We start from the raw sequence: 19,859 nt of genomic DNA, 5'->3' as shown, positions 1-19,859 counted from the left end.
TTTTGACGTCAGTCACGGAGCCACCGCCGCCGAGTGAGCACACGAGAACCACCAACCAATCAAACTTTTTATAAGCCTGCTCTCCTCTTCTTCAAGTCTTTCAAACTATGACTGCAATGCAAACGCATCACTTGCTTTCAACCGATTTCGACCCGTTTTATGAGTCGTTTACTGCTCTGATGGGAGGCCTCAGTTTTTCACCCAAAAAAATAGACATTTCGGGAGGATGTCACAGTTTCAGAGATTTTCGATTATTTAATTTCTCTTTTTTTTTGAACGAGAGAGAGCTGATCAAAGTTTGAATTTGTTTCAAACTTGTTGCGTTTTCCTTTCATTTCATTAGAGAGAATTACTCACAGAAATCGCAGTTTTCAGAACAAACTGACATAGTTCGAAAGCTGATGATGTCGAGATTCAAACTATGGTTTTAAATTTTCAGTAACGATTAAATGAATCAAGTTACATGATTCCTCAAAAATAGATAGAACAATTGGCTTTGACGTGAACACTGCGAAATAATCAAGTTTGAAGTCTAAACAAATCTATCAGAATTCCAGCCATATTCGTCTGAAAAATCTATTTCCCACGTTGTCGATTACCTAGTTAGATCAGTTACAGTTCAAAATTTTTTATGGTTTGTATCTTTCTTGTTTACGAGTGAACTCTGCATTGTTTAATTTGATAATGAAAGTGATAACGAAAAGTACAAGATTCAAAGAACATACATGCTGGACTCAACAAGTTCTAAAAAGATTCTCAGATTTTCGAACTATTCAGAAAACGGCATTCAGAAGGAAGATATTACTTATCAAAGTTGATCGCAACAGACCTCTTCTCTCCATAAATCTAGTTCCGGAAGTTCTTTGTTTCCAGTCTGAACTCATCACTTTTTTCCTTTCCTCATCCCAAAAATCCCATGACTGAACTGGTGAAACACGTGACACTTTCCCCGTCAAACCCCGCCCCTTAGCTTCAAAACATTGCCATTCGCGGAGCCAATTGATTGTGATTGGTCCCAATGCACATCACTCATTCTCTTTCTTTTTTCTGCTTTTTCTCAGACTATATCTCTTGAGAAATGACCTCAAGAATCTCATCCATTTCAAATGTCGTCTGAGGTGCATCCATTCTTTTTCCTTCTTCCATCCAGTCATCCTTTTCTTCTTTTTCTATTTTTTCTTCTTTCCGGAGAAAAAAGAAGAGCTTCACTTCAAATTTGTCGCCTTTTCCTTTTTCTTCTTCACCTACTTTTGTGGGGTCCGATCGTATTTCACGGCTGAGTGCGTGAAGCGGAAACGAATTTCGACGCCATTTCTTTCCCCTTATTCCCGGTTGAGTCTTGACACCTTTTCTATCGTTTTTTCAAATTCACTCTTCATATTGCAACGTCATCACCCACATTCGTGACACTTACCTTTCTGCAAGTGGCATCATTGTAAGTGCATGGCTCTTTGAGTTGAACATATTCAAAAATATTATTGTGGAGCAGTTTGAAGTAGTTAGAAGATGAAAAAATAAGAAGATGAGCAGTGGAAATGGCATTTTGTTGTGTTTCTGAAAATGGAAAGTTGATTATGATTCGTTATAAAAAGAGTAAAATTCATGTTTTTATGAATTTTGGGAACTAGTTAATCAGAAATTTCGAAAAAAATCTAAATTTTTTTCTTGAAATTGAATTATTAAAAGAGGTAGCTTTTAGGAGATCTTCAAACCCGATGGTATGTAAATCCGACTACGTCAATTCATTTTCTGAAACATAAATTTTACGCCTTAAGAGAAGCAAAACTTTTAGTAAAAATTTGTTATCTTGCTGTTCACGTGAAACGTTAGTGCTTTTCAGTCACCTCGAAACCACTGTGAGGTCAAGACTTGGTTCACAAGAACTTACGAATTCAGAAATTAAATCTACTCACTAAAAACGATATCTTATCAGATTTTTGAATTTCTGAAAGCCTATTTCTCAATATGTTACGATTTATCATCAATCTTGAAATATTAGTTACATTCGTTAAAAGAAGTCAGAATATCATCCTACAGTACTCACACTTTACCTACATATTCCCTTTCCAAATACACTCTCACTTTCTTCTATTTTTATTCTATTCCTTCTATTCCAGCACTAATTTTCCTTTTCCCCTTCATATATCCGTATCTATTTTGACTGGAAACAACCGGATGTGCTCCACATAAATCCACTCTTCTTCTATTTCTTCCTCTCCTTTCCCATCTTTTTTCTTCTCTCTCAATTCCTTTTATCCTCCCCTTTTTCTTCTTTTTTCGCCCTACGAACCCATTATCTGACGGCGAGAAAAGGAAGATTAAAGCAGATGGGATGAGTGTTCGAAAAGAGAAAAGAAGACAAGTGGATTAACCCAGTGAGAGTCGTTTGAAAAATCTAGAAGAGTGAAGTTTTATGGGTGTAGATCGGATTGAATTCGAGTCGGTTCACTATGTTGCAATTGCAGACGAAAAGAAAACATTTCTAGTTGAAAGGGGTTCTAGTGAGAAACAACTATCATTTCTTATTCTCAAGTAACCAGAATCTCTTTGAGTCTGAGAGTTTTTGAACTAAAATGAACTTGTTTGCAGTGCAGTTACCTAAACTTCTAGAAAGAACATTACTTTTTGTATTATGCAATAAAACTAGTGGAATTGATCATTCGGATCACAGATAACAGAACTTTCATGGACTAGAAACTTTTGAAACTACAAGAAAAGAAATGTTCTGCAATAACTGTTTTTATAGCAGTCGAAAGTTTCAAAAAGTAGGCGAATCGAATCGAAATGCTTCCTCGGAAGTTATGGTTGCCCCATCTCTCCGATCAAACTTCGAAAAGTATAATCATCTTTCTTATCTCGAAATTTGAAAATGTTGCAAATTGTTTGTTTGCATCAATGTACTTTATCTGAACTTTCGAATCACTTTCTCGATTCAATCTAAAATCATCAAAAATCTCGGAAAGCGTGTTTCTGGAGTTGAGCAGTCGAAAAAGGAGCAGAGAACAATAAATGCCGGTAAAATCGTGTTCTAGAATCAAAGAAACACAACTTCTACATGGGCTCTCATGATCTGTCCATTTCTCAGACCATAGTTCCGAATGTGTTCTAATTGAAAACTTACAGTAATCCAGAAAACGAGCAAAGTTTAGCACTGAAAAGCTTCCAAAAATTCAAAACAAGAAGATAAAAATATAAGAAACAGCACTGAAACACACACGAAAGAACCAACAAACATAAACAGATGCACTGATAAATGTACTGATAGCTTATCAATTATTCTTACATTTCTGCGTTTCTTATCCCCAAATTATCTCTATTTGCTCTCATTGATAATCATGGCAATGCAGTGAAAATAGATTGGATTACGGTCATTCTGAGTGCAAGTCTTCTGAAAGAATTCTGAATTCAGAAGAAGTAAAATAGGAACTTTTTGGGAGGAATGGGAGAAGTAGAAGAAGAGAAAATAAAATAGTTGGGTCGGAAAAATGGAATAGAAATTGAATTTGTAGCTGATCACCGACGTCCCACCGAGGTTGTTTTTTCCTCTTTTTGTTTCTTTTTTCAAATATTCTTCAACTTTTTTCAACATTTTTATTTAAAACCGTTCACAATACTGCTAGAATGTTCATTCAGAATAGGTGATCACTAGTCCGATGAATGTAGTTTGTAGACTGTTAACCTGATTGATAAGATAGTTTTTATGAATGGATTTGAATGTTTGACACGTTTTTTTATTTTCCAACTCAAAAAAGAACGAGTGTTCAAAGTCTCCTTTCCCTTATTTCATTTCGTCCCTATTGAAAATTTATAGAAGACACACAAAAAAGGGAGAAGAGAAAGGAAGAAGAAAAAAGAACTGCTTCTGCTGCAAAATGTTTCTTTCATTAGTATGAAAAAGAATAATTGAATTTAGTATGATTCAATTGACATTCTATGAATAGAGATGAACCATTTCAATAATGACGAAATCCCCCTCTTTCTCTCTTCTTCTTTCTTCCTTTCAAAGTACTTTTGTTCCGTTTTTTGAGTCATTCCCTCGTTTTTCAGGCTGGAATTTGTTATCTTTCTGGACAATCTAAATATATTTTATTTTTAGCAATTCGTTATTTTCTTTTGAAAACTTATCTGTCTTCTTCTTCGGTTTTTCTAACTCATTCTGGTGCCCGGAAGGCAAATATTTTTGATAGATTTTCCCATGTGCCCTCTCTTCTCCTGCCCCGTTTTTCACCAACTTTGACAAATCTCTATCTTTTTTCGGTGCCGCATGACGGGCGGCGCGGAAATTTGATTTTTGAATTTCCGAAATCCTTTTTTTTCTCTTTGTCGCCAAATTCCTACTCATTCCTTGTTTTTGTCTGCCACCCGATACGGCACGTTTATAACTTTACTTGGATTCTTTTGGACACTTCAGATGAATTCAAAGATTCCTCTGGGACTGTAAAGCGACCAAATATTTCAACCTTAAACTCATGAGCACTTAGATGAGGATTTCTAATTAGTTATATTATTTCAGAGTTTCATTTGGAAGTGACACTTTTTTTTAAGTTACGAGGGATTGTCCGATGATTCGTTCCATTTTCGGTTGAATTTTCTTTTATTGTATTAGTTACTAAAGATTCTTAACTAGACAAAATCAAACATGTTTTGTGAAAAGCTGTGTGAACTGTAAGCTTCGATTGAATGAAACTGTAAAGTTATCAACCGAGAAATTGAAGATCTAGGTTTGTCCTATAAATCCGCAAAAGTTAACATCGTCGGAAATATAAAAAAAGCTCCTTTTGTAATTGTCTGAAATTTCGGAAATCATTTCCGTTTTGTTACAGTCACTGTGTATTGACAAGTGAATCTACATAAAAACTTGTAAAAGAATGAAACTATTATTTTAAGTGTCTCACTGTGAAATCTGGAACCGCATTTCAGTCTAATGAATCAAGGAAAGTCCTCATTCGTTTCGAGAACTCGAACTACCGTAACCTAAAGTAATTGGCTTCACACCTTCTTTCAATTCCCTGTTTCCTTTTCTTTCTATTCTAGCTCTTTTTTGATGTAAGCGCCGGAAGAGAGCGATGTAGATGACATGACATGAAATTCGATGCGATGGTGAATTTTCTCGCATGCATCTACATCTATACACACCTTCCCTTTTTTTAGTCGGTCCAATTTATTTGTCTTCCGTTTCTTTCCACGTTGCCATGTCATTTGGTCTTCTTTCTTTTTCTGAAGCTCATCTTCTTTTTCTTTTTTCTTCCATTTTTATTCTTTCTCCTCTTCTTTTTTGTTTTATTTGTTTACACCGGATTACACTTTCGAATAGTGAAGATGAAATTTCACGTTTCAAATTTACAAGAAAAGAAGAATAGTGTAATCTTAAACGTACGCCAAGGTTTTGTCCAGATGTTTTACCCACAAATCTCAAATTCTTCGTTTATTTCCCGCGAGCAAATTAGTAGTCCCTTCTGCTGCTCTTTAGTACTCTCAGAGCTGCAAGATTCTCCCACTCTAATGACTCTTGAGCTTCCGAAATTAGATAATCTCTTCTTTCGAATCCTTCTAAATTTGGAGATTCTCCTCACTTCTTCTCTCTTTCTACTTTTGTTCTTTTCTCTGGTGTAGGTACAAAAATGTGGCCGCGTGGCGCAATGGATAACGCGTCTGCCTACGGAGCAGAAGATTGTAGGTTCGAATCCTGCCGTGGTCGAAAGGTTTTGCCACTATTCATTCATCATTAGTAGCTTCCGGTAGCATCTCTTCCTGTTCTTCGATCGTAAGGACATTTACCCTTGGACCATAAACAATGATGACGAAGAGTGTCATAATTTTTCTTTTTAGCTCAAGCTTTCTCTCATGTTTCCCCTTCGAATTGAGACGAACAGCTGACGATGATTGTTGACTAATCTCTCTTTTTCTCTCCTATTGTCACGTATCGTCTGTGAAAGACCCCCAAAATTTTAACGGTGATCCGACGAAGCGGCTGGCTTTTTGCAAACAAAGACCTTTCACTGTTTTTCTATTCTCAAACATTCTCTTCTCCTAATATTTTCAATTTTCTAATATTTAGTAAATTTCAGGATTCATCATCTGATGAGACGATTTCTCTGCTGACAACTTCTGAGCAAATATCGAAAAGTGAAAAGAAGTAACTTCAAAATGCCAGAGGTAAGTCATTTCCCTTTTTAGAGTCGAAAATATGCCAACCCAAATCAAAGAACTCACTTATCAATCATTCCTGCAAGACTCAAAAGATGTACGCGCGCTCTCTGTTCTTCTCTAATGTTTGTTTGACCAGTCTATGCAACATCGGCGTCTGTAATCTATACGAACCTGTGAACTGCTGCGCCCGTCGGTTCCATGGTGTAGCGGTTAGCACTCAGGACTTTGAATCCTGCGACCCGAGTTCAAATCTCGGTGGAACCTATCGTTTTTTCTTCTTGTTCTCTAGAAGCTAGATCGGATTCAAAGTATAAACGAAAGAATGTGAAGTATTTTTCTTGTAGCTCGCAATTCGGGTTTTTTTTCAATAAACTAACAGAATTTTATAAACAATGAAATTGTTTAGACTGAAAACACTCTTAGTTGTCTAAGGTTTGGAGAAGACACTTTCATAACTGACGTTCCTCTCTTTATTCTTTGATCGCGATCATAAAGTTCTATTGCTTTATCTTCGTAAATTCTGAAAAAAAAAGTATACAATATTTCGGATTCCAAATTTTCCCTTCTTCACTCTCAAATCCATATCTTGATTCAGAACGCTTGTTTTTTCTTGTTTTTCCCGTTTTAATGAAATCGGATACCGTAGAAAACACCACTTCAGCCGTCTTTTTAGAACGAATAAGAAGAACTAGTCTACCAAAGAAAACATTCTCACAGTCCGTGTCGTTGTTATGTTTTGTTTCTCCACAGCTTCTGAAGCCATCCTTTTTTGGTTGACACTTTTTTGAGAGAAAAAAATGGTGGAGAATGAGGAATGGAACCCTTGGGATTGGAATCTGACACACTGTTCAAGAAGAAAAGAAAGCATTCCACCACGCGTATGCTAATCACACATCGACAGCGGATGTGCTCGTTGAGCAAACGACGTCGTGTCAGTCTCAATGAGATTTCTTACGCCAGCGTTTTTTTGTTTACTTTTCAGCAGAGGTAGGCGTGTCATCTTGAAATGCTACAATTGTGATACTCTACCGTATATTTCGCTTTGGGATTTGAGCAGATTCCCATTTACATTTCAATAGTGGTCTGCCGCATGAGAATTCTTCTGATTGTAAACTCAGTTTAACCATAGGCTGTCCAAATCTCATGATCCATTCAACTCTCAGTTCAGTTACTTTCATATCCCAAAAGTTTCAAGAGTCTTAAATCAAAAAGGCATGTCAAAAATGAACTGGTACGCAAGATGACAGCCGATTCTGGTTCAGGACAATTCTGAATTGAGAAAGTTCTTGGAAAAGAGGAAAAAGGTTCAAAGTACAGTACTCGCGTGATCTTTGTTTCGAGACTTGTTCACTTCCGAAGAGTCTTTCGAGTACAATCCAATTCATCACGCATTTTAAATCCTATACTCACTCGTTACCACCCACTTCCACATCACCATTCATTTTTGATCCTTTCGTTTTCAGAGAAAGAAAAACAATTTTTCTGAAAAGTTTACATTACATTCACACGAAACGCGTTAATCCTTTCGAACACAGATTCTGACACTGTTTTTTTTCTGAAATTGTCTTGAGAATCAGTTCCATTTCGTTTCTGTGTTTTCTTCTTCCTTCTTCCAAAATTGTTTCCTGTGTTTCTTCTGATTCCAAAAAGGAGAAAAAGAGCATTCGAGAAAGCGAGAGAATGCAAAAACATGATACATCAAAACATGGCGACGAAGAAAAAAATAAGGAGAAAAGAACTTGAAAAGAAACAAATTGGCACCCCATTCTCATCCTCGAAACTCTATTTTTGTCTGCTCTTTGCCTTCTTATTCTTCTTCTTTTTCGTCATTTTGCATAAATCAGTTTGACTGACTTTTCAATGGTTTTTCAACTTTCACATATGGAAGTTTTTCATAGCTTTCTATTATTGAAACTGTTAGTGAAATCTCACTATGGAAAGAACTGTGGAATAGACCCTTTTTTCTGTATAACCCTTTTCATTTGGAAGTCTGATGTCGTGAACAACTTACACTTGTTTCTGTATTAGTATCATGATGGAGTGTTCAGTGAGATATTTACTTTGCCAGAATGAAGCTCTCTCTCTCAAAACTCAGATAATATTATCTAATTTTGGAAACTTATTTAGAAACCCTTTGGCATCAACTTTCCAGAAAACTGAGTTTATTCGAAAATCGCCTAGAAAAAGGAGTCTGAAATAAGAAACTAGATTAAATATTCCTTATTTCGAATAATATACATACAGCATTCACAATCCATAGAATGCCCAAATATTCTCTGTTCGACACTGAAACCATCAGACCACAAACTCGATTCAGGAAACACGTGAGCCCTCGAAAAATTGCAAGAGAGCCGAATACGGAAGTTTCTTTCCTGAACCTTTGATACCTTTACGCCTACATTCTTCTTCTTTTTTTCACAATTGAATGAGAAGAACATCATGTTCGTTACTTGTTGATTCAATTGATTCTTCTCTTCTTTTCTTTTGTTTCTTCACTTCATTTCTATTTGAGTATGTCGTATCAACACGAAGTCGTTCAATACGCACCTACTGAAGACAATGAAATTCATGCGTTAATACGTGGAAAACCGTCATTTTGCAAAGCTAATATTCGTGTCAGTACTCAACAGGTAATTCTTATATTTGAGAAGTTTTGTTGAAACAGAGTTCTTTGATAGTGCTGGCATATATAGTCCGTCTGTTTTTTGAACTAAAATAAGTAATTTATAACTATTGCAGTTCCAAGACCGACTTTCCTACCTCGATAAACGGTACGATCATTTGAGGAAAATGACGCATTCATTGAGGAAAAAGGTCAACGAATTGGAGGTAAGGCTTAGTTTTGTTGTTAAATTGAAACACTCCAAGTGGATTTCAGGACATAATGCGGCAGGATAATGACGAGGAAAACATGGAAACAATCAAAAAACTATTGGATGAAATTAAAAGAGAAAAGCAATTGATGCGTGATGAAGCACATATAATCAAAGGAGAACTATCAAAAACAATGTATAATGAAGATTTGAGGTAAGCTTCTTTTCATTTATTTTCTGATTCATTTACAGTGCTAACCGGGTTTATCTCTAACAGATCGAAAATTCTAAACTTTATCGATCAGTTCGAATGTTTCTGGTACGATGACAATGAGTAGGTTTTCTATTTCTTCAATGTATTCGTTTGCTTCTCTTCTCCGTGACGTGGCACTCGCAATCCCTCAGTTATTATTAGAGTGCACTTGAATAATGCTGATTACAAATGCACGATCAGTTCTTGCTGCAGCTTCTTCTTCTTCTTCTCATGCATGCTTTCTTCCATATTTTGAGTTATCTCAGCCTAAATGTAAAACTCTTGCAGACGTCGATTGGCTGGTGAGTGGAAAAAGATTGAGGCAGATAGAAAAAGTTCAGCAGCAGAATCAGAAGCATCATCATCAATGATTGGAGACGATGATACTCCATCCACATCTTCTGATGGACACAAACCGTATCGAGAGACGAGCATGTAATCAAGATGTAATCAAGATGTATTCTAATTGTAAATTCCCAATGAAAAAAAGAAAGAAATCGTTCTTATTCTCCAAAATCTCTCTATTACATCGATCTTTTTGTAGCTTGTTCGTTCAAGGGTAATCCGTTCAATTGCAATAAAGATTAGTTCAGAACTTTCAATTCTATTCGGATTCATTTCATAATTCTGTTTTAATTCAATTCAAATTAGAAGATGCTAGAGTACAAAAATTTGGTGATAATTGCAAAAAGAGCAATTTGAAGAAGTTGGAAACCGATGATGATGACGTCAGATGGGAGGGGCGCTTCTTTTGAATCTGATGAAAAACTTCCAGTTTTGTAGTATGAATCCAATAGTTTATCCTGGAAATAGAACGTTCACCTTTCGCGAAACTATTCTGAATACTCACTTTCTGCTGGTAACGATCAAAAAGAAACTTTCTAAGTTCCTCTTCATCACTCCATTTAGGATCCATATCGAATATCTCATAGTGAATTGCATACGGCTTTCCACCTCCATTCAACAATGCAGACATGAAAATATCTTTGAATGGAAGAATTTTCCCATCTGGATATCCGAGTGTCACATCAACTAAATATTTCAATGGAGGTCCTCTTCCATTGTTTGCTTTCGAAGGATCTTTCGGGTCTGGTCCAAGAACTTTGATTGCACTCAAAGCAGCTCCAAGACGTGGGTATGCGCAATGGGTGAGTTGTGGAAGTCCTTTCTTTTTCTCATATTCGGAATTTCTTTTTTGGATTAGAAAGAGACGAGATCCTTCTGGGTAAAGACACACCCAACGGAGGTCAACATCATGATAGATACGATCGAAATGTCTTCTGAAATTCGTTTTTTGAACTCAAAAAGCAGATATTGTGAATATTCATCAGGGAGAATCATCTCCTACTGAACAACTCTCGAAAACAAATATTTTCTTAAAAAACAGGGGAATAGTTCTGAACTAAAAGTGCAACTGACTGCACCACACACAAAATTGCCTGTCGGAGGAGAAACTGATAACCTTGTGGTGTTTTGGTTATTTTTAAAGTTTTCCATCACATAAGATGCTCCTATTCCCCATAAAACAAAGGGTAAACATAAATGTGAAAACTCATGAAATTCACCTCAAATGGCTCAATGTTTCTTCTCTTTTATGAATAGGTACAGAATCGATGAAATAATTTCCATAGCTACTCCAGAGCCATCCAAGTGGAGTATATATCCACATGTTGTAAATCACAAATATCCATCTTCCAACTGCATTAATTCCGAATGAATCAGCAGCAGTCATGAAAATGAAATGATCAAAGAGACTCAAATGGTTTGGAAGCAACAGAGCACGACAGTCGGAAAGACGATCCAAATTCTCACCGGACATCATTACTGGAAAGAGAAAAAGATTTCTAAAACCGAATTCCATTCGATTACCTTTAATTCCAGCAATTCTAACACAAGTTATGAATTGCAGATTTGAAGCACGAGCAAGAATTCGCATGACAATTTTCCGACATTCCGTGCTGATAAGCATAAGAGGAGATGCGGAATAAAAAAGAACAATGAGAACGATTGGAGAGATGAATGAAGTGACAATACCAGCATAGAGCAATACTAGAATTCCGAGAAGTTCCCAATAGAAATCGCTTTTCAAAAAGAAAAAACTTACGAATCCATGAGATAACATGATCGATTGAATTCGATTCTTCTCTTTTCTTTTCTTCACTCTCGATTTCCATTTTTCGAAATGATAAAAAAAGACTGATAACATGTACGCTTCATCTGTTTATTTTTCCTCGATAATTTTTTGTTTCCACGTCATTCAGAACCTTGAGAGAGAACAGGGAATAACGTGGACTATAAAATTTTCGAATTTATTCGAACTAGAAGAGTGACAAAACAAAGTATGTTTATTAGGGTGCTAATAGAACAATAATTACTAAATATATCTGCAGAAAAATGCTACACGAAATCTATAAAACATGATATTTAAAATAACTGAAAATTTAGTGAAAGACGTCGTATTCCAAATCAGATGTTTGATTGGTGACAGCAGGTTGGTGTTGATTAGATGATGAACCTCTATACCCAACTGGACGTGTACTCTGAAACAGAAAAATCACTGAACTCTCATCCAACTGCTTCCTTACATTGTGAAAGTTTTCTAATGTTTCGATCGGCATTTTACGAATCTGAGCTCTCATCGCTCGAACCAAATCTCTGATTCTAGCATTTTTTATCATTCTTTCCAAAAATCTGCTCATGAATATGGGATCCTCGATCATATTATCGATCGTGTTTTCATCAGTTTGAATACATTTATTAGCGGTTCGAGCTGGAGGAGACAGTTGAGTAAATGGATCAGATGATTGTTGAGAGAAACTCAGAGGAGCATTTGTGATTAAATTTGAACATGCTGGCCTAGTCTGATCCGAGCTTTGAGAACCATGGAATGGAGAGCGTAGGTTATCTGACAGAGGTGAATTCTTGTAGGAAGAAGAACTGGAACTCTGAAAATAGGGTATTAGGAATTGAAGGAAAAATATAAACACCTGCGAGAAGTTATAATACGGACCATCATCATTTAAGGAGCTCAATACCGAGCTTATTGAGGAGCTTATAGAGCTGGCACTCGATATAGGTCTTGAGTATGGATTGTGAACTGGCTGAGAGAAGAAAGACATGGGAGAAATCGCTGGAGACGACAGTTGAGAGCCCTCATACAGTTCCGGTATGAAATTTTGCGCCAAGTTTCTTGCTGCTGTTTTCATTGAATGAAACCCTGTTCTCGGATCACGGCGTTCGGAAGGAGTAATTGGTTGAGATGAGGAAATGGTAGTATTGTTATCTGCACTTCTGCCCCATCTGTCTACAATATAAAGAATGCATTATAATTGGGAATGAACACACTACCTGTCCTTGTAAACGTTCTATTCATATGATTCTTCTCGGGAGTCTCGGAAATGTAAGCCACTCTTCGAATAATAGACATGAACTGAGCTTTTTGTTCTGCACTGAAAGTCACCCGAAATCCTTGAGATTCCCGATTAACCAGGGCATACAAATGTGTACTCTTCATTCTAAATGACAGGAATATTGGAGTTTTTCAAACAAAACAAATTACTCACTTCAAGCATGGATACTTCGCAACTTCCATATTACAGTAAATATGCTCGATTTCTACATTTCCGATATAAACAGAGATGAGCCTTTTTGAGGCATCGAGCACTAATCGTACATTGTTGTACTGGAATTATTAATTTAATTGATTCGCACTTTTAACAAACCTCTTCCCGTCCAGATCGTTTTATTTCTTTGTACTTGAGTATTGGCCATTGGTGACACGAATTGTGATGTTGCATACTGAAAACAGCGAATATATTGATGCGCAGATTCTAGAAACTAGTTTAAACATTTTGAACGTCGACAAAATTTTGAATAAAGCTGCTGAAAAACGATACACGTCCATGAAAATTTTGAGTAAAATATCGTAAAAGACTGACCAAAAAATAAAGTTTGTCGCGATGAGACCCGTGCGCAATTGCACATGCGCCTTTGAACAAAAACAGTAAGCCTTGTGCAACATTCTTTTAAATATAAATTTTTTAGATCAAAAAGTTGATAAAATATTTATTATGAGAGCAGAATGTAATAAATTAAAGCATATGAGAAGCCGAATGAGCCGTTAGAAAGAAGCATTTACACGAATACGCAATAAAAGACGGTTATTGGGAGTGTACCCGTCGGGAAGCATTGTAAAGGGAAGGAAACATAAATATTTTGGCACAGGAAGTACATGGAGATACTGTATAGAAAGAGATTTTATTGGGCATCAGCTTCGTAGCATTGTTGATATGCAGTACGAACAAGGTTGTAGGGGAAACATGTTTCGAGAACATTCATGGAAATCCATTCGTTTTTACGGACCATCTGTTCGAGAATTATGTATAAAGTAGTATGAGAGCGAAGAACGTCATCGGGAACTACACGATTACTGTCTCGCTCGTGAATAGTTCGGAGGATACCAGAGGATGCAAGCTGAAATGAGAATAATTCATTCATTTTTGGAATGATGGTGGTTTTCATAAAGTCTCAGAAGAGAAACTCAGTGAGGTAACTTACCGCCAAAAACTCTTTCATTCTCATCGAAATATCATTTTGTTCGTGCAAATGGAACAATGCAGATCCTATTGTGTTGATAGCTGTCGGGACGCAATGACTGTTGTTTAAACTAGCTGAAATTGCGAATTGATTATTAGTTGCACCTTATTGCAAAAAGCGTACCTTGAATGCTTGGTTTGTAGGAAGATAGATCAGACATACCGATCCGAGGAATACAAACCGCTACTGCTACCATCAACAGACAACTGTTAACATAATGTTCTTGCGGATGAATATTCTGATTTTGGGCTCGAATAGCATTTACTAGGGACATGTCCACCGGACCTTTGACTCCCATTGCTGCTGACATTTCTCCAATTTTGACTTTGGCCACGTAGTCCAAATTGTTGTAAAGCATATCGAAGGAAGATTGTAAAAATGGCAATTTGGAGTCTACAACATCTCGGAGAGCGTCATGAAGCGCGTCACGGAAGGCACAGATTTGTCCGATAATTATGGTTCTTTGAAGTATGGCATCAGCAGCACACGTAGCATTCGTAACCTTCTTATCTTTTGGTTCGGCACTTAGCAAATTTAAAACTTCTTTCATCTTCTCAGCATTGTCAAAATTAGATCTTGCTACTTGAAGAGCATCTTTGTAACTTCCAACAATTTTACTCATCTCGTTTATCTGACTAGCCACGTGCCAGATAAGCCGTTCTGTCATGAACTTTATACCATACGGACCGATTATTTGAACAAGAGCTCTCAGTTCTTGTGGATCAGAATAATGATCAGGCATAAATGAAAGTTGATCTTGGCCAGCAGCTAGCATGGTTCGCAGATGTTCACTCCAAACCATATGACCAGAAGAAGCGCGACGAAGAAGAACTTCCAAATACCATTTTGTATAAAGAGCTGTTATTGTGTCCTTATTTTTAGCATCAACTGATTGAGTCTGCTGCAATAGAATCGTCTGCATCGTGTTGCTGATATCAACAGAAACTGAAAAATTAACTTTTGAAAGTGCGAAGACAAAAAATATTACTAGCAGTGTCCAAGTTTTGTAAAACGGTCATATATGCTTGAAGAGCGAGCAGCATTTCACTGGGTCTTCTAGGATTACTCGCATGAGCTTGACCTTCCCACATCATCGTGTGCAACAGATCGACGAACTTCGACTCGAGACTCTGTGAAAGATAAGTTCGGGGAGCAAATGTATGATCTGCTACATGAATCTGACGATGAACTCCAAGTGCAGAGCACAGTTCTACTGAAATGTTTTCAATTTATTGACTGATCATTATCAATTTCAAAACATACAGAGTGTTGTTTGTAATTTGTCAGGCATTGTGAGAGCTTGTCGATCGACCCGATAACTTTCTTCTCCAGCAATGAAATAATCTTTGGCAGCAGCAGCGGCTGCGGCCGCAGCTTTTCCTGATCCTTTTTGTTGCACAACTTGGGCTACAACCCTGACAGCCACAGCGCTCGGTGTCATCTGATAAGCCAATCCGAATTCATGCTCCGCCACTTTGTCTAGTACAAATGAAACTTGTCTGCAAGTTTCTTCAATCACCGAATTACATTGAGCTAGTGCTTTTTCGGTAATGAATGTCTTTTCCTCAGGACACATATCATGAAGAGCACTGGTGAAATGGCCAGCTAGACGGGCAAAGCTGAGAACGTAACGAGCTTGAGCAGGTAGTTGAAGGCAGTTGGACCAATGTCGTTCTGCTAGTTTAGGATAGAAACAATAGATTGAAAGATCACTGGTCTCGCGAAGCATTTCATCTTGAAGATCGATCATTTTCAAGTGAAATACTGACGTATTCATGAAAGTAGCAAGCTTTTTATGTTTTGCAAGCTGGAAATTGCTCCGAGCCACCGAAACCCATGCTTGAAATCTAAACCAATCTAAACGGAGTGATCGAAAATCGGAATCTGAGTTGATGTTTCCAATTGAGTTGGCGAATTCGGTGAGAAGCATAGCTTCGTCATTGGAGAGTCCCATTGCATGGTTAATTTCTTCACTAACGACGATTGAGTCGTAACTCGAGACATACTGGAAAAATTTGATTATTTCGCTGTAAGGTAGGAATATAAGTATACAACTTACTTGTAAATAATATCGTTGGATGACTCCCGTATATTTCACAACAAGATCTCTGAGTTCCAGCATATAAAATAACAGTTCTGGGAGCTGTCGATCCACGAGTTCATCAGCAATTTTGTTCCCTTTTTTCACAATGGATGGCATTTCGACTTGATGTCTCAGCAGCCAAATGACTTCATCTCTTCCTGCAGTGAGTGCCATCCATACATACAGAATTTTCGGGCCAAGCAATCCAGGTTGATCACGTAAAAGTAAAGAAAGTTCTCGGAGTGAACTTCTCAGAAAGCGACGACGATCTGCATGCACAGCTACTCTGAAATAAAAATTATTTTATAAAAGTGTTAATCATCTAATATTAACTGACGCAGAAACAGAAGCTAGATGAAAAGCTTCTTTGAGATCTTGTAATCGTTTACTTTTTTCTTTTGACGATTCTAAGAATGTCTGTATTTCTTGATGAGCAATAAATGTTTCGTCACGGAAAAGTCGAATGCAGAAGTTCATCTGAAGAGCTAATTTCCACATTTGAAAGATATGAGCATCGTTGAGAAGTGTTGAGTGGCACACTGTCGCACAAACTTAAAAATAGGCATGTTATTACTCTGAAGAAGGAGAAACTCCACTTACATATAACCCATCGATCAATGACATCAAGAGAAAGGTATTCACACGCGATCTGAAATTGATTTATCTTTTTTTTTCACCATCAATCGTTTTTTTATAAAGTTAACTATGGTGAAGATTCGTTCAACTCAGACATTACTTGAAAATCTTACCGTTTCTGTTTGAGCTGCATAAAGAATTTGTCCGGGTGCTGCAGTTAACGAGAAAACATTTGACGTTCTCCAAAATTCCGCTGTTTTGTTTCGGCGCTGATAAGTGAGATTTACAGAAGAGAGTGCGGAGAAAATTAATCGGTTCAGTGGTCCGAGATCTTCGTTCAGTTTTTTCAATGGGTTTTCGTAATCCAAAATCATTTGTCCTAATCTTGGAAATGATGCTTCACTTTGTCCGTGCTGAAGATCATAAGCTGCGTTAAAAAGGCCGAGAACAGCCTTCCTATCCTCTATTCTTGATAAAAGAATCATCATTGTGATCAGATTGACGACGAGATTGAGGTAACCCGTGGTCAGATCGTAGTTCAGAGTCTGAAACAAAGTTAAAATTAACCATTCAACTGAATTTATCAAGAACAGGATGAGTCACTCACAATGTCTAATTGGCACTGACAAGATTCCATCGTTGTTAAAACTTGCATAATATGATCTTTCAAATCGAGAAGATCCGCAAATGTGTAATAATAAAGCGATAAAGATTTCGTAATCTCGCCGGACATATTTTGTACATGCTCAAACGTCGACTGTAATATGAGACTTGCTTTAAAATGATATTATAACAACTCACTGTATTGGATCTGCAATCAACAACAGGAAACTTCCTGACAATATGCTTGATAGCTCCTTCCATCTTTTTATCATTCAAGAAATATGGCTTCACTTTCGAATCTAAAAATAAAAATTCACTGAATGTATTATTTTCTAACTCACCACCACTAGATTTTTTTATATTATAGATTCGTGTCATCATTCCAGTGGCTCTATTATTTAGAATCACAAGTTTTTCAGCTATTTTCAGCTGACTGGCTTCGATTTTGTAAGCCATTTTTGGAAAACTGTGAAATCTGACAAAAATGAGTCAGAAATTGTATTAAAACTCAAAGGCGCATGCAGTTACTGCGGCAGATGGTCTCACAGTGACAGGCCAAGTGCGCCCTATCGCCACTAAATTTTGGCGGTGTTTTGAAGCGGAAAGGTTTTGTGATATTTAAGCTTAAATTTAAGTTGTTGAAAACAGAGTTAGTCTAGAGTTCATGTTTATTCGAAAAAAGAAAGGAAAACAAAGTGATGAATAATAATAATAATACATGTAATCAAGCTATATAATATTTATTGCACAATTATTTTGACAAAATGATTAGTCATAGTTAGTAATCATTTTTCAGATGGTGATCCACACGAAATTTCAAAGCACACTCAAGTCGAAACTGCCAGCTTCCGATCCTAGGTGCTCTCTCCATTGCGAATCTTCGAAAACACTCGAGATGTTTTGTTGACTTTTGTGATCTTCAATATGGTCCAAAATTTCAGGAAGTTTGCTGCACATGTCATTAATAGCTTCATTCATTTGTCCAAAGCGTTCCTGAAGATTTCGAGCCTGAAGCAGAGCCCCTTTCGCTCTTTCCATATCTTTTTCGCGTGCAAATCTATGTGCCGCAGCAATTTCATCATCGAGCCGCTGAATGTAGTTGTCAATGCAATCTAGATTGAGAATGATGCTTGAATCAGTGGATGTATCCATCGTGTCGAAACTTTGATCTCTAGTACCAACAGTCTTGTTGCTCGGTTCAGAATCTTCCTTCTCCACAACAAAAGTTACACGAGGAGATGTCGGTGCTTCTTCTCCTTCTTTGCATTCTTCCACTTCCTCCTCATCTGTGTCGTCGTAGCAGATTTTGTAGGAATTCTTGTCAAATGCACGGCAAAGAGCGTCCATTGTTTCCTGACGACACTAAAAACAATTGTATGAATACATCGGTTTCAAAATGCTTACCTTGTTCAGGCTCATCATAACTGAAGTGTTCGCAAGTAGGATTGACGATGTGTTATTGAGAACAGAGGTTGGCGGAAGAACCGTGTTGGAGTCGCATTCTCTCAATGGCCTCAGTTCATCTTCACTATCACTTCCAATGTCAGGATGCTTTGGTGTGCTTGTGAATAGAGGAGTGAATGGCTGAGATTTTCATATTATTTGAAAACCATTGTATTCCTGAACTTACTCGATTTTCTCGATCTTCCGGAGTATTTTCGACATCGAAACGAACAGCTTTCAGAACTCGAGGAGGCAACTTTGAAACGCCCTTCTTGGGGTGTGGAGTATTTTTACAAAATGGAACTTCTCTCAATTCAGATTTTCGAGGAAAAACCCCTTCATCATCCCACCACATTGATGATTCATCACTCGTCTTCAGTGCTTCAGAATTGCTCTCAAAGTTCTTGGTTTCATTTTGAATGAATTTCTCCATGCCAACAACATCGTTATTCCGGAAGCACTTCATAATTTCATTTACAGTGTCCGTATCTCGCTTTTTCTTCAATTCCTCAGCAGTTCCACCAAATCCAAACCAACTTCGACGGCGGAAAAAGTTGAGAATGCCTGTTTCTTGTTGATTTCCAGATGTTGATGAATGCGATATAGAAGTAGAGGGAGAACTCGATGATATTGTGAGAGGAGAAGTTGCATATGATGAATCAGTGGATAAAACGTCCTCTCCAATCATCACGCCACTGCTATCAGCGAGCATCGCGGCTCGATTCCTGCAAATTTCAAAATATAATCGAAAAATATCAATTGCTGAGAAAATAAGCTCAAAACATAGAACTAAAATATACTCAGTTTGAAAGTATGCTGCTTTCTGGACAAAATAAGTGAGTATCATTAATGAGCTAACTAGTTAGAAGCAAAAGTATGTAGAAAAGGAGAAAAAACCGATTTCAGTTGAGAATTCAATCAGCTGATTGAAGCCGTTGAGGTTGGTCCGGCAGAACAAGAGTTGGCGCCGGCGCCCGCATGAGTAGAACAAAACAAGATGAACGTTAGGGAAACAGGAGAATGAGAGACGCAGACACCAAGCTCTGAAATAGTTCTCTACAGTACCACCATGTTGTTTCAGTTAAATATAACTAACTGAAGTTATCCTAAACGTAATCTAAACTCATAAATGGTAACTGCACAGTTCAATCTACAAAAAAAATTTCATTTTTACTTGAAATCACAATAAAGTTGGAATAACAATGTATTTAAAAAAAAGCTACGAATTCAGATCCGATCTCCCGGGGAGCCTCGAAAGTGGTCAACAATCTGAAAAGAGTTTTGAATATACTGGACACCAGACTTGCAACGGACCGGGCCGGGCCGGTCGGCCCGGAAGTTC

General features: G+C 37.3%; 5 protein-coding genes across 5 annotated transcripts; 1 reads left to right on the top strand and 4 right to left on the bottom strand.

Moving 5' to 3' along the window:
• Positions 1–8,663: 8,663 nt before the first annotated feature.
• On the top strand, positions 8,664–9,655 carry GCK72_014304 (uncharacterized protein; the record flags this gene model as incomplete). The annotated part of the gene is made up of 5 exons (XM_003100686.1): positions 8,664–8,780; positions 8,890–8,979; positions 9,029–9,177; positions 9,241–9,297; positions 9,505–9,655. 5 exons carry the CDS (start codon positions 8,664–8,666, stop codon positions 9,653–9,655), a joined length of 564 nt encoding a protein of 187 aa, XP_003100734.1.
• A 208-nt stretch (positions 9,656–9,863) lies between these two features.
• GCK72_014303 (uncharacterized protein) lies at positions 9,864–11,390 on the bottom strand (the record flags this gene model as incomplete). Its single annotated transcript, XM_053730231.1, has 5 exons — positions 9,864–10,019; positions 10,067–10,496; positions 10,782–11,040; positions 11,086–11,265; positions 11,321–11,390. The coding sequence occupies 5 exons, from the start codon at positions 11,388–11,390 to the stop codon at positions 9,864–9,866; spliced, it is 1,095 nt and encodes a 364-aa protein (XP_053585003.1).
• Positions 11,391–11,657: 267 nt separating this feature from the next.
• On the bottom strand, positions 11,658–12,987 carry GCK72_014302 (uncharacterized protein; the record flags this gene model as incomplete). The annotated part of the gene is made up of 6 exons (XM_053730230.1): positions 11,658–11,756; positions 11,802–12,161; positions 12,204–12,520; positions 12,565–12,731; positions 12,780–12,898; positions 12,973–12,987. The coding sequence occupies 6 exons, from the start codon at positions 12,985–12,987 to the stop codon at positions 11,658–11,660; spliced, it is 1,077 nt and encodes a 358-aa protein (XP_053585002.1).
• Positions 12,988–13,473: 486 nt separating this feature from the next.
• On the bottom strand, positions 13,474–17,530 carry GCK72_014301 (uncharacterized protein; the record flags this gene model as incomplete). The annotated part of the gene is made up of 12 exons (XM_053730229.1): positions 13,474–13,689; positions 13,774–13,886; positions 13,936–14,757; positions 14,801–15,025; positions 15,076–15,817; positions 15,872–16,181; positions 16,233–16,446; positions 16,496–16,544; positions 16,645–17,016; positions 17,079–17,228; positions 17,273–17,373; positions 17,416–17,530. 12 exons carry the CDS (start codon positions 17,528–17,530, stop codon positions 13,474–13,476), a joined length of 3,429 nt encoding a protein of 1,142 aa, XP_053585001.1.
• Positions 17,531–17,890: 360 nt separating this feature from the next.
• Positions 17,891–19,229, bottom strand: GCK72_014300 (uncharacterized protein; the record flags this gene model as incomplete). The annotated part of the gene is made up of 3 exons (XM_003100644.2): positions 17,891–18,436; positions 18,479–18,658; positions 18,705–19,229. The coding sequence occupies 3 exons, from the start codon at positions 19,227–19,229 to the stop codon at positions 17,891–17,893; spliced, it is 1,251 nt and encodes a 416-aa protein (XP_003100692.2).
• Between the last annotated feature and the right edge of the window lie 630 nt (positions 19,230–19,859).

Source organism: Caenorhabditis remanei, chromosome IV, assembly GCF_010183535.1.
Source record: "Caenorhabditis remanei strain PX506 chromosome IV, whole genome shotgun sequence".
Lineage (NCBI taxonomy): Eukaryota > Metazoa > Nematoda > Chromadorea > Rhabditida > Rhabditidae > Caenorhabditis > Caenorhabditis remanei.
The sequence above is the reverse complement of the archived record's forward strand: the minus strand, read 5'-3'. Positions and strand labels throughout refer to the sequence as shown.